Below are 13110 nucleotides of genomic sequence, written 5' to 3' on the forward strand. Positions count from 1 at the left end.
AGAAAGAAAGAAAGAAAGAAAGAAAGAAAGAAAGAAAGAAAGAAAAACAAATAGATGATGAACAGATGATGGATGGATGGATGGATGGATGGGTGGATGGATGGATGGATGGATGGATGGTTTAATATAAATCTAATGTTTTTGTATCAGATATCTTCTTCTGTGAATTTCATGTTTTGTTAAATTTAGTGGTCTTCTTGGTTTTGTCTCGAGAGACTTAATTTATTCCAAAAGTTGTTTACTGGTTTGGGGGAAATCTGAGGCATGGACATTTTAACACAAAAAACAAGTTTGTTTGCAGAAAAAAAATATTGTTAAGTATTTCTTCTTTGGTACTCCTGGAAGCATTTTCTCCTTCAAAGATATGAGACATTTAAGCATCTCTCCAGGGACATCTGCTTCCTACAGAAGATCTCATCTGGCTGAAGGTCAGATCAGCAGATGTGAGTCAGAGATGAGACTTGGGACATTTTTTCTGCAGCAGGAAGCTTAAAAACAACCTAAACTCAGTAGAACTCCCCTTGTTGTGGCTTTAGAGAGTTTCAGACGGACAAACATGAAGCTGATACAAACATATTGAAGAGCAGGTGCTGCTGGGATCAACTCCAGGAAACAACCAAAGATTTGTTTTTCTTCTCCAAAAAGATCTGACTTCTCACCAGGCCAAGGTTTAAAACAATTACAACCAAAACATAAACTAAAACCTCTAAATAACTTTTTATATAATTTCCAAATCTAATCAGATGAGTTTTTTTTAACCTGACAGTTTGGGTCAAATGGTTGTAACCATGGTGACATCCGTAGCTCCTCCCCCACCTCTCCGCTCTGATCGGCTGCTGTTCGTCGCATGCCTCACTCTGCCCTGACCACAAACCCATTTTAAAAGTTAATGGCCTGTGAAACGACCCACAGATGCATCCACCGCTCCCTCTGCCACCATCGCTGCCACCGCAGCCGGCAGCACCCGGAGGTGAAGGATGAGCCAGGTAATGAGAGCACCGCCGTCCTTCAGGAGCCACAAGAGCAGCTTCCAGCAGATCACAGAAAAACATCACACTTGGTGACAGTAAACCAACATCTAAAACAGAAACTGAAACTAGGTTTATTTCTGACCGTTATACAAGTTTAAGTGGTGGTGCAGAGGTTAGAGAAGGCGAGCCTGTCTGTAATGGGAAGGTCACTAAGTTCAACTCCACAGACCGACCAGCCCTACTCTGGACCCTTGAGCAAAGCCCTTAACCCCTCATTTGCTCCTCAAAAATGGCCACCCGCTGCTCCATGGCTGTGTCTCAACTCACAGGCTGGGTCCTCATGAGTGCGCATTTGTCGGCCGCATACATCACTGCCCCGTGCGGAGGACTGTCCCAATAGCCTGTATGCCACGGTTATTAATGACGCATTTCCAGTAAAATTCTTGCCACGCTCCTCCCTTCTACCCCCTGCTTACTGCCTATGTTTTTACCGTTAGCTCCAAGTACTAGTCCGTGAAAAAGTCACAAAAGTTAAAGCATCTGTGATCTACTGGTATAAAACGTGAGTTCTGTTGTGTGCCGTTGTGTCCACTAACCAGCAGTACGATCAAGTAGTTAGTTTTTATCCATTTTCCTTTTGATGAGGAGGTGACAGCTGTGGATCATAGCATTACAGGGAAAACTTATCTTTAAAAGCTCACGCTTGCGTTTGTAATAGGCATTTCTAACCTGAGGATATTCAAGAGTCAGCATCAGAAATGAGAAGACGGVGGTTMCAAAAGGGAAATGTACATTTATCCCCTTTTACTGCCAAGACCGGGAGAGGAAAGACCTCCTCCACACGACAGCTAGCAGGAAGCTAACACAGCAGCCGGTACAAAGGTAGGTGTGTGCATGTGCGCGTTTGTGTTATATGAAATGTTTTTATGCGACTTTGTCATGAGTTTTATGCAAAAGTAAAACCTTGTTAGAGTGTTTATTACAGCGTAGACTAAAGCCGAGTGACGAGCGCGCCACCCTCCCCCCGAGCACCGAGAGCAGCAGAACCTCCGCCTGATAATCATTACGTTTTCAGTTCACTAACGTCGGGGAAAACGATCCAAACCAAACAAGTAGCCCATCTATTTAAAGCCTAGACTCTGTTCTTTCCAACAATATAAGTGTSACAGCTCTACGTGAAAAATTCACGGAACAAGCAGCCAAAGAATAGTGAAAAGGGCTAAATTTTGGAACCATAAACACGAACGTCTTTCCTTTGTTTTTATGGCTTTAATCCACTTTGGAGTGATTTTTTTTCCACTTGGCTAGACCTGTACGTCTCCTGTGTTAATGTTGGTACATGTAATATGCTAATTCTGTACTGTGGAGATCATTAAGAGTCGTTGTCGGGTGAAAAATTCTTTAGCTAACACTGTGTTGACCGTGAACCGGAAGTGCTGGGAGTGGCATCCAGTGCTGGGCCGGATGTCCATGGCATATAGGCTATTGAGTAATCTCTGCAGTAGGTTTTGTCCTGTGGGACAAAATAAATTCCAAATAAATGCGATATCGGCCTGCCATAAAGTGAGCTTCTGCCCGCTGCTGCTGCGCTCAGCAGAGACCGACCGTAACAAGATGATTTATGACTGATCGAACATCCCCATCTTTTTATCATCTCTGTGGGCAACAATATATAAAAAGAGAAGTTTTTTCTCCGACAACTTGGGTGTGAAAAGCTCTGCGCGACATGCATCAGGAGGGTGAAGGAAATGATCCCGCGACAGGACAGCACGATGTAACTTTTCTACAGCGGGAGGGGGAAATTTGAGGATTTTTTCTCTATACGTGTTTTAAAATGCTATATTCATTTATTTTCAGAATATTTCGAATAAATGGCCCTATAAAAAACTAAAGAAATAGTTTACCTGCCCGAATATGGGTTTTACCTGCCCCGGGCAGTCGGGCAATAGGANGGTAGGTGTGTGCATGTGCGCGTTTGTGTTATATGAAATGTTTTTATGCGACTTTGTCATGAGTTTTATGCAAAAGTAAAACCTTGTTAGAGTGTATATTACAGCGTAGACTAAAGCCGAGTGACGAGTTCGCCACCCTCCCCCCGAGCACCGAGAGCAGCAGAACCTCCGCCTGATAATCATTACGTTTTCAGTTCACTAATGTCAGGGAAAATGATCCAAACCATACAAGTAGCCCATCGATTTAAAGCCTAGACTCTGTTCTTTCCAACAATATAAGTGTCACAGCTCTACGTGAAAAATTCACGGAACAAGCAGCCAAGGAATAGTGAAAAAGGCTAAATTATGGAACCATAAACACGAACGTCTTTCCTTTGTTTTTATGGCTTTAATCCACTTGGAGTGATTTTTTTCCACTTGGCTGGACCTGTACGTCTCCTGTGTTAATGTTGGTACATGTAATATGCTAATTCTGTACTGTGGAGATCATTAAGCGTCGTTGTCGGGTGAAAAATTCTTTAGCTAACACTGTGTTGACCGTGAACCGGAAGTGCTGGGAGTGGCATAAAGTGCTGGGCCGGATGTCCGTGGCATATAGGCTATTGAGTAAACTCTGCAGTAGGTTTTGTCCTGTGGGACAAAATAAATTCCAAATAAATGCGACATCGGCCTGCCATAAAGTGAGCTTCTGCCCGCTGCTGCTGCGCTCAGCAGAGACCGACCGTAACAAGATGATTTATGACTGATCGAACGTCCCCATCTTTTTATCATCTCTGTGGGCAACAATACATAAAAAGAGAAGTTTTTTCTCCGACAACTTGGGTGTGAAAAGCTCTGCGCGACATGCATCGGGAGGGTGAAGGAAATGATCCCGTGACACGACAGCACGATGTAACCTTTCTACAGCGGGAGGGGGAAATTTGAGGATTTTTTTCTCTGTGTACGTGTTTTAAAAAGCTATATTTCTTCATTTATTTTCAGAATATTTTGAATAAATGGCCCTATAAAAAACTAAAGAAATAGTTTACCTGCCCGAATATGGGTTTTACCTGCCCCGGGCAGTCGGGCAATAGGATTTGTCGAACCCTGCTCGCGGGAACCTGGTCGCACGCGGGGTCTGTGTTGGTGGTTCTTGCTGTAATCTATAAAAGTAATTATTGATAAGGTAACCATGCTGTGGTTTCACCTGTTGCATTTTCTTTTAAAGACAGAAAAAGTAGCTTGCAAAGCTATCACATCGGTGCAACGTGATTAAAAAAAGAGTTTTCATCACGCGTCTAATCACACACACGTCTTTCTATCTTTGTGAGGACCTCACACAGCAGTCAGCCTTGCGCCGCGTCATCCCCCCCAAGTTTGGTGAGAGGTGGATATGGAGGGATGCAAAAAATAGCTCTCGACTTGATTTGGCTTTATTTAAATAAAAAGGACTACATGCTGTGAAATTCTTGAAGGTGCGGGCTGTCTCGTAGGTGGGGGGCCCGCCCCCCTTGTATAATGGTAGGGGAAACTGCTAAAGTTACTGGATCGATAGGTTTATTACCACCACATCACTCCTGTTTGAAAAACACATGCTGCGCCAGAGTAGCTGGTCATTGGCAGGTTCAATGTGAAAACTAGATGAAACAGCATTTCAGATTATTATTATATCAGCTTTGATTGTACAACAACTTCAGAATCGATCCACACATGCTAACATGTAGCATCCATATTTACTTCTGTAAACAGCAAGCTGAATGTGACGTCACATCATCTTCTGCACAKGCGGGTTATATCAGTGTCGTGAAGAGTTCATGCTGTAGTCTAATTGAGGTCTCATTTAAAATATAATATGAAAGATCACACAAAAAAATCCGATTTGAGCAGAAAATCAAAATTGTGCATTAGGATCTGCAGTGTGAACAAAGCCTTAGCAATCAATGAAAACAATCCCCACCACCTCTGTGTATAAATGAACAGGAGGTGGAGAGGGTCAGTGACATCAAATTCCTAGGTCTCACCATCACCAGATATCTTAAATGGACCACCCAACTGGTGAGGCAAATGCAGCAGAGACTTTTCTTTCTGTATAAGGTTAGTAAGTTCAAGCTCCCCTCACAGCTCCTCATCAATAGGAGTATAGAAAGTGCTCTCTAACACAGTCTGGTTCTCCAGCTGAAAACAGAAGAGACTTAAGCCTCTTCTCCATTGTCAAGTCTCACTCTAACCACTTTATGTCTGTTTGGTTCTACTCAAGTGTATGTGCAACAAAGTGTCCCTCACTCTATGGGCACAACTGTGGGTAAATCGCACGCAGGGAGCTTTGCCCCTTGTTGCCTAAGGCTACATTCACACTGCAGGCAAATGCGACTCAAATCCAATTTTTTTTGCCCAATCTGACCCATATCAGATTTTTTTATGGCAGTCTGAACGCGACAAATCAGATTTTTTCAAATCCGACCCAGGCCATTTCAGTATGTGGTTTTAAATCAGATACATATCTGATGTTTTCAAAGCGACTGCAGTGTGAACGCTCATGTCACATTCCATCCGACTTTTTCATCAGTGAGGTGGGGGTGAAGCATCGATAAGACACTAACCTGCAACTCCATGTGTTTACAGCTCCAAAACACCAGTCCACTTGCTTCATATTTTTACTTTTGATTTTCCATGTAGATAGTATGATAATAACGATGTCCAGCCTCGGTCGCRGAGCTTATCTATCCTAAAGTTACTCAGTTGATACTTTATTTCCAGCTCGTTGTTTCGTTCAAAAAATAAAAAGCTTCACTGGAGCATCCCGGTCAGACGCAGGTTCAGATATAAACACTGAACTAAAAAAGCACGTCAGATAATTACTTAATCGGCTCTGATTAAACAACAACTTCCGATTTGATGTGCAAAAAGTAGCATCCATGCTAGCTCTGTAAACAAACAAGCCAGCTGAATGAGAATTCACGTCTTTTACTGCGCATGCGTGTCACGTCAGCGCTGTGGAACGTTCACACAGGGGTCTGATGCAGGTCACATTTAAAATGTAATGTGAACGTTCACACAAAAAGATAGGATTTAAAAAAAAAATCAGAAATGAGCATCAAGACTTGCAGTGTGAACGTAGCCTAATAAGTTTGGATTATACTTCAATACGACGTGAGACAGCGGGCCGGTGACAGCGATTTTTCATGACTTAGTATAAACTGGCTGAAGACACAGTGGACCATAAATTATCGTAATTCCTCCCTCTGCCCACAGCTCATATAAGTTTATAAACAACAATAATGATGATGGCTGGATACTGTTTTTTTATTTTCACTCAACAGTCAGTGTTGTGTTGTGTTTTCGCAGTGGAATTTTTTTTTTTTTTTGTGAACGGTGGTGATGGAAAAAAGATGTGAACATCAGCTACATCCTTTCATTCAATAGGACCAAACCAGCTTCTCCTCTAGCTCTTTTAATAACACGCTTCAAACAAAAAAAATCATTTTAAACAAAATAACACGCAGAAGAAAGAGCTGCTCGGAGCAATGCAGCAGCAGCAATGAAGAGCTGGACCGCTGTGCTTCTCCTCATAAACAAATACATCCACAAAGTTCTAACCAATCACACTCTCCGAGCCACTAGGGCTGTGTATTGGCAAGAATTTGGCGATACGATACATATCATGACAGAGGGGTCACGATACGATATATCCCGATAAATTGCGATACTATAAGCAAGGCGATATATTGCGATATATTGCGATTTTTTTGTCCAAAATTTCTATTAAATAAAAACCTCTTACAGGGAAAAAAAGGAAAAACCAAAATTCATTCTCAGAAAATTCTAATATTACAGACATACTTTTGATACATTTAGCTGTGTTCTGCTTTGTATGTATTTTATTTTATTTGTTTCATATTTCTTATTTCATCCATGTTTTCAATTATTAGACTAAATTTGCCAATAAATAGTTTGAAAATATATTTTTTGCAGCTTTTAGTTTTTAATATTAATTTACAATATGGTCACCCAGCACTTAACAATAGCCTCTACCTCAAGAGGTAGAGGATACAAATGGCTGGCTCACTGCTGCCGACTAGTGGTCAGAGGCTGAACTACAACATAAAAATGAATGGCTAGCAGGAAAGTTGACATTTTAAACCTTAATAAAAAAATTGATACAGGGCTTTAGAATATTGATACAGTATCGGGAAATGAAATATCGCGATATTTCAGTGTATCGATATTTTCTTACACCCCTACGAGCCACAAGGTCCACATCGCAGAGTTCTGACAGGGAGCAATGTACACGACAGCTGTCACCGGGGGAGAGCAGAGGGAGAGCAGAAATTTAGATACAAAGCGCATAAAACCACATCTGTGGAGATTAAAATTTCGCCCACTTTATAAAGATCACATAGTGGATTGTTGGAGCACAACTTTCCAGCCTGGACTTGGTCTATGCAAGCCAAAGAAAAAAGTTGGCATAATTTTTTAAGACCCCACTCATTCAGGACGCACTGCATTTGTCTGTTTGGACCTTTAAATTCTCAAACTCCCTATGCCCCAAATCTTCCATGAAGTCACCACTTGCCCCAACAGGACATTGTAGGTGAATGGTTTAAATCTGTGGATATGTGTAAAACATAAACAAACAAAAAAATGAATGAATAAATGAATACCCTACATAGACAATACATTTAATGTTCAAAGAGATAAACTGTTTAAGTTTTTGCAAATATTCAATCATTTTGAATTTGAAGCCTGCAACACATTCCACAAAAGCTTGGACAGGAGAATGTTTACCACCGTGTTACATCACCTTTCCTTTTAACACTCCAATTTTTGGGAAATGAGGACACAAAATGCGGAAACTTTGTAGGTGGAATTCTTTGCTAGTCTTGCCTGATGTGCAACTTCAGTTGCTCAAGTGTCCAGGGTCTCCATTGTCATATTTTGCACTTCAAAATGCACTTTACATTTTCAATGGGAGACATGTCTTGGCTGTAGGTAGGTCAGTCTAGCACCTGCACTCTTTTTCTTTAGAATGCAAAAAGGCCAATGAGCCCAGAATCTGATTCTTTCAGTTATTAAATAGAACCTCCCACCCTCCTTATCAAACCCCCACCTCTGTATGCCAATGAAAGTTCTGTTACTTCCAGATGGGAAGCGGCGATTGTTGCAACAGGATAAATGGCTGGCTGGCTGGGTAGATGGGACAGATTTTATCTGGGGGTTAAAAATCACAAACAACAGCAAAACCAATTTGCCTAAACTGTTTTCTTTTAATTTAATATGTACCTTGATCTCATAAAACTTAATGTTTCTTACTCTTGCCACAAGTCCAATAGAGTTAAAAAATCACAGTAAAGTGTATCCTTCTAGAGTTAAATAATTGTAATGAACAGGGAGTAAAAAAATCAACATCAGAAAATGAACCCAAACAGCCAGAGCTTTGGAATAATTCCAATGGAGAAAATTAGATTTGATCTCTCCATCTCATTAAGGATTTACTGATGAGTGAAGAAACAAAACAATAAAAAGTCTTACCTGTACAGCTCTCTGGTCTTTGCCCAGCTCAGTAACATCTGTGTCAATCTCTTTGGTCACATATTTGAATGGATCACCCACGTAGCCAGACAAGTTGATGATGCCCTTCTTTAGGCCTGACTGCTGGTTCTTGCTACAACCAGGTCCTTCATCTAGGTCATTCTGGATGTTGGAGTCTGTCTTTTCATTTCCACAGCTGTTGTTGGCTTTGGTGGTTTGATTGCCACTGTTAATCTCTGGGGTCATATTTGCATTGACCCTGTTAAAACCTCCGTTAGTATGTGAAAGTTTCTGGCAGGCTGGACCTGGAGTAAAATCATTTTCAAATGAAGGGACCTCCAGATTTCTACTTGCACATGATGTGGGGGTCTTTGAGAGGATACTTTCCCTAGTGGGACTACTAAGGTTACCTTTTCCAAATGCAGGACCTCTCAGATTGGCATTTTTCCACATAGCTTTACAGTTTTCACCAGTAACTTGGAGACTGTTGGCAGTGGAACCTGAACCCTCTAGATTACCATTTCCACAAGTTGAACAACTGAAAAATCCTGGGTCATTAGTTGACATCCTTAAATTAAGATTTCTGAAACATGGTCCATCAGCACTTCTGTTTGGACTGTTACATGTCGGGTCTCTGGGGTCGATGCTGGCAGATAACGGAAGAGGTATGGACTTCACAACTCCTCCAACTAGAACTTTAGGATTAAAACTCCCGCAGGGTGAGTCCTGAGGGCTGAAATCTGTACATGCTACTGCCTTACTGCTCCGTAATGGATATTCTGAAGGTGGACTGGCCCCATAAGATGGACTCTTCGGACTTGAGACTGTATACTTCACTCCTATATTGTTGTTAACGTCACTGGAACTACTTTCAAGGCCAGTGAGCACTAATGAGCTCCTCATTTTAGAAGGGCTTTGATGAGGTTTGGCATGTTCAGTGGCTGAAGTGTCTTGTTTAATTTCAACAGCACCATTTCCACCACAAGTCAAGTCACCAGAGGTTCTTATTCTATAGTTTCTGGTAAATTGCCATGGAGAAGTTCGGGCACATTGCATTGTCTGCTCCTCTGGGATGTTTGAGAATGGACCCAGAGGGTCCTCTGAGACCTCTTCCTTTGTAAGAGAAACATGGGTCTGTGAACTCAGTGTCTGTTCTGCACTTTGGCTCAGGCAAAGGGTTTTTGGAGGCCACAGGCCTTTGTTTTGGTTACTTCCATTGATGCCTTGCAAACCTTCTATAGGAGAACAGAGATTATTGCAAATATCTTCATCTTCATCGTCTTCATCACGAACTAGGTCGATGCAGATTATATTTTCTCGAACAACAGGACTGTTTTTATCTGATACATTTAATGTTCGGTTTAAGAGTTTATCTCTGCCATCGGAGTGGTTAACATCATCCTCTTCCTGGCTCCTGAAAGGTTCCTGGTTTTTAGACCCGCTCTCTTGTTGTGTGCTTTTAAGACTAGGAAAAGCTGACACTGACGTTACAGTCATTTTGTCAGAACTTTGATATGGATGTCCTCCATACAAGAAGCCATGTTTTGCTGTGATGTGTGATGGGTAAAATTTGCTATGGCCAAGTAACAGTGAATGTGGATACATGGGACCCTTACTTGGTATTGATATTTGCTGAACACACATATTCTGTGCAGCTGAGTAAGGGATGTAATGGTTACTGTAACCTAAACCAGGAGGGAGGTAAGAGCCTCCATAGATTTGTCTGGAGGKGTTTTCTATACAAGACTGTTGAGACTCTGGAGAACAAGATCGGTTCTCTGGTGCTTCAGGTTTAGAAGGAGTTTTACTCGGTTTTCCAGAAGAAGCTTCCTCTTTGCTGCTTGATTTTCCAGACTCAGCAGGACAAATCTGGGGCTGTTCAATTTTTGATTTTGGTAGATTTGCTGAAAGTTGTCCACTTGAGGTAGGACTGCAGATATTGGTTGACTGACCTATTGCAGATCCATTTGAGCCTTGGGGCTTCTGCTGACAATGARTACTGTCTACTTTACTTCTAGTTGCAGTTTGCAAGAAAATGTTATGATTTGATGTAATTGGACATAAAGCTACCCCCACAGAAGGTGCAGTGCAGATTGTGTCATTATTTGAAATCTTGGCTGATACGTTAAAGGGTGCAGATCGTCCCTCTTTGAGGTGCTTGTCTTGATTGAGTAACAGCTTGTAATCAGATGGTGGTAAATACCCCAACTTGGTCAGTGCCTCAACTTTGGATGGGAATTCATTAAACTCTTTGGCAGAGTCTGTTTTCTCTGCTGCATTTTTGGTCCCCTTCTGAGGTAAGTTTCTGTCCGGTGAAGTATTTAAAGAAGCTTCTGCATTACGACTGTCTGAACTGGCATCTTTGGTTTTGTTGCTGCCTGAGTGCATGGAAGAGCTGTGCTGAGAGTTCATGTAGAAGGGATGAGACACTGAAGGTGAGACTGAAGATGAGGTGACACTCTTGTAAAGAGGTTTCTGAAGGTCTACAGGGTTACTGCTGGGGGACTGCAGTGGGGGAACTGAGCATGGAGGCTGGGAAGTTGAAGCAGAGTTGACATGAGCACCACTGCTGAGAGTATTCTTGCTAGAACTTTGGTGACATGTCTTTTCTCCACTGCTGCCAACACGTTGTTGCTCAGTATGGTTTCCAGCCCGGGGTTCTTGGTGAATCTTAGTATTGGAACTGAAGGTGGAATTTTCTTGATGTAATTGCGGTCCATRGCCTTGCAAAGCCTGGTCCTGGCTGTGGGGCAGGGGTGAAAGGACAGCAGGAGTGGGATTGGCTGAGGACATCCTGATCTGAGGACCCAGTGAGGAGGCAATATGGGCTGGAGCGTAAGGAGGAAGATAAAACAGTCTTTCGTTACATGRTACAGGACTTCCAGTGGCACACAAAGATTGATATAACAACTGCTGCTGCTGGATGAAGGACGATGGCTGTGACAAGAAGGAGGCCTTGTATGCCATGTCCAGGAAGGGGTACATTGTAGCATCTCCATAAGGACTGATCCAGGGCACTCTTACAAAATTACTAGTGCCATTCAAGCCCAGTTCTGACTGTTTGTCAACTGATACAATGTGACTGTTCAATCCTAGACCATTACCATCAGCAGCAGGAATAAGCAGAGGTTTCTGCATGCCTGGAGGTAGATTTTTAAAAAGTTCAACACAACCATTTACAGTTTTCTGGCCTTCCAGAAGGGATCCATCGGGTTTGTACAGGAGGTCATAACCAAGTCGGACTGCAGTGTCAGGTTCTTGGGGTTTTTGTGCAGACAGAGGATGGATGCCGGGGTAGAAGATACCCCCAGGGAAGCGGAGATTTTCTCCTACCAAAGAGTTTTGATCGATGCTGAAAGCTGCTAGTGGATTCATTCTGTGAGTTGGGCTGGCATCCACCTGGAACATGAAAAGTCAAAATAAKTTTTGCAGTCTTACAACCAATAAAGGATTGTTTATCAACCAGATAAATTCTCAGTTATTCTCTTTGGCTTAAACCTAGTAAAAAGGTCCAAATAAAAACTCTAACAAACTCTAAAAAAATGTTGGCCAAGAYAATTCATTGCAGAATGGGACCCAATTTGGTGGAAAAGGGTTTTATGTCCGATGACCCTAAAGCCATAATAATTCTGATTAATTTCACTTATTTTTAAAAATTATCTTAACAAACAATGGTTTAATTGGTGGAGGAAATTATGAAAGTTCACTTCAGCTGTGGTAAAAATTCGAAGCAGGAATAAGTGGTTGGTGCTGTAATGTAGTACAATTCATTAAGGTTACCAAACTAAAGAAGTGAAGATGACTTATTATTACTTACTATTTATATAAACAACAATTGCTGTTGACCAAAAAMAGTAATGTGCTAGTATTTATGTTGACTTGAAGAAAGCTTTTGACACCACTGACCACAGTATTCTTCTTGAAATATTGAACAATCATGGCATTAGAGGACCAGCACTGCAGTGGGTATCTAGCTATTTAAAGGATAGGAAACAATTTGTACAAACATAAATAATATAAGATCTGAATTGGGTACTATCACATGTGGAGTGCTTCAGGGTTCTGTACTTGGACAAAAGTTATTTATTTTATGCATAAATGTTTTGTGTTATTGTGTCAGGGTTGTTTAAACGTGTTTTATTTGCAGATGACGCTACAATCTTTTGTTTTGGTAATAATATAGAACAGATGTTGGAGATGATGCAGACAGAAATTGTTAAAATACAAACTTGGTTTAAACTCAAATTATTGTTAAATTTAGATAAGACTAATTACATGACATTCTGTAATAGAAAGAGAAATATTGATGTTCCGTTTAGAGTCGATGGTGTTGAGATCTGTAGAGTCAGTGAGGTAAAGTTTTTGGATGTCATCACTGATGAAAAGCTGATATAGAAATCTCACATAAATCATTTAAGAACAAAAATAGCCAAATCCATTGCAGTATTGAACAAAGTATCTTGTATAATGCAATAATTGTTCGACACTTAATCGACTGCATTGATGTTTGGGGAAAAGCATGCAAAATAATTACAAATCCTATTTTTGTTTTATAAAAAAGAGCCGTAAGAATTAGTTCAAGGAAGCTAAAGGAAAAAAATTTGTATAGGTCCTCTGGACGGGTTCTTCTTTAATGAAACGTTTCGTCTCTCTTCCAAGAGACTTCTTCAGTCTGAGAG

At 41.3% G+C, this 13110-nt stretch overlaps 1 protein-coding gene across 1 annotated transcript in view; it reads right to left on the minus strand.

Moving 5' to 3' along the window:
- The window catches only part of LOC106532504 (BCL-6 corepressor), a gene marked incomplete in the record, with an annotated part of 129446 nt that overhangs the window by 79834 nt on the left and 36502 nt on the right, over positions 1-13110 (minus strand). The window contains 1 exon segment of the mRNA XM_014028568.1: positions 8432-11830. Within this exon segment, the coding sequence (XP_013884022.1) occupies positions 8432-11830 (3399 nt within the window).

The sequence above is a fragment of the Austrofundulus limnaeus genome, unplaced genomic scaffold (assembly GCF_001266775.1).
Source record: "Austrofundulus limnaeus strain Quisiro unplaced genomic scaffold, Austrofundulus_limnaeus-1.0 Scaffold781, whole genome shotgun sequence".
In the NCBI taxonomy this organism is placed as follows: domain Eukaryota; kingdom Metazoa; phylum Chordata; class Actinopteri; order Cyprinodontiformes; family Rivulidae; genus Austrofundulus; species Austrofundulus limnaeus.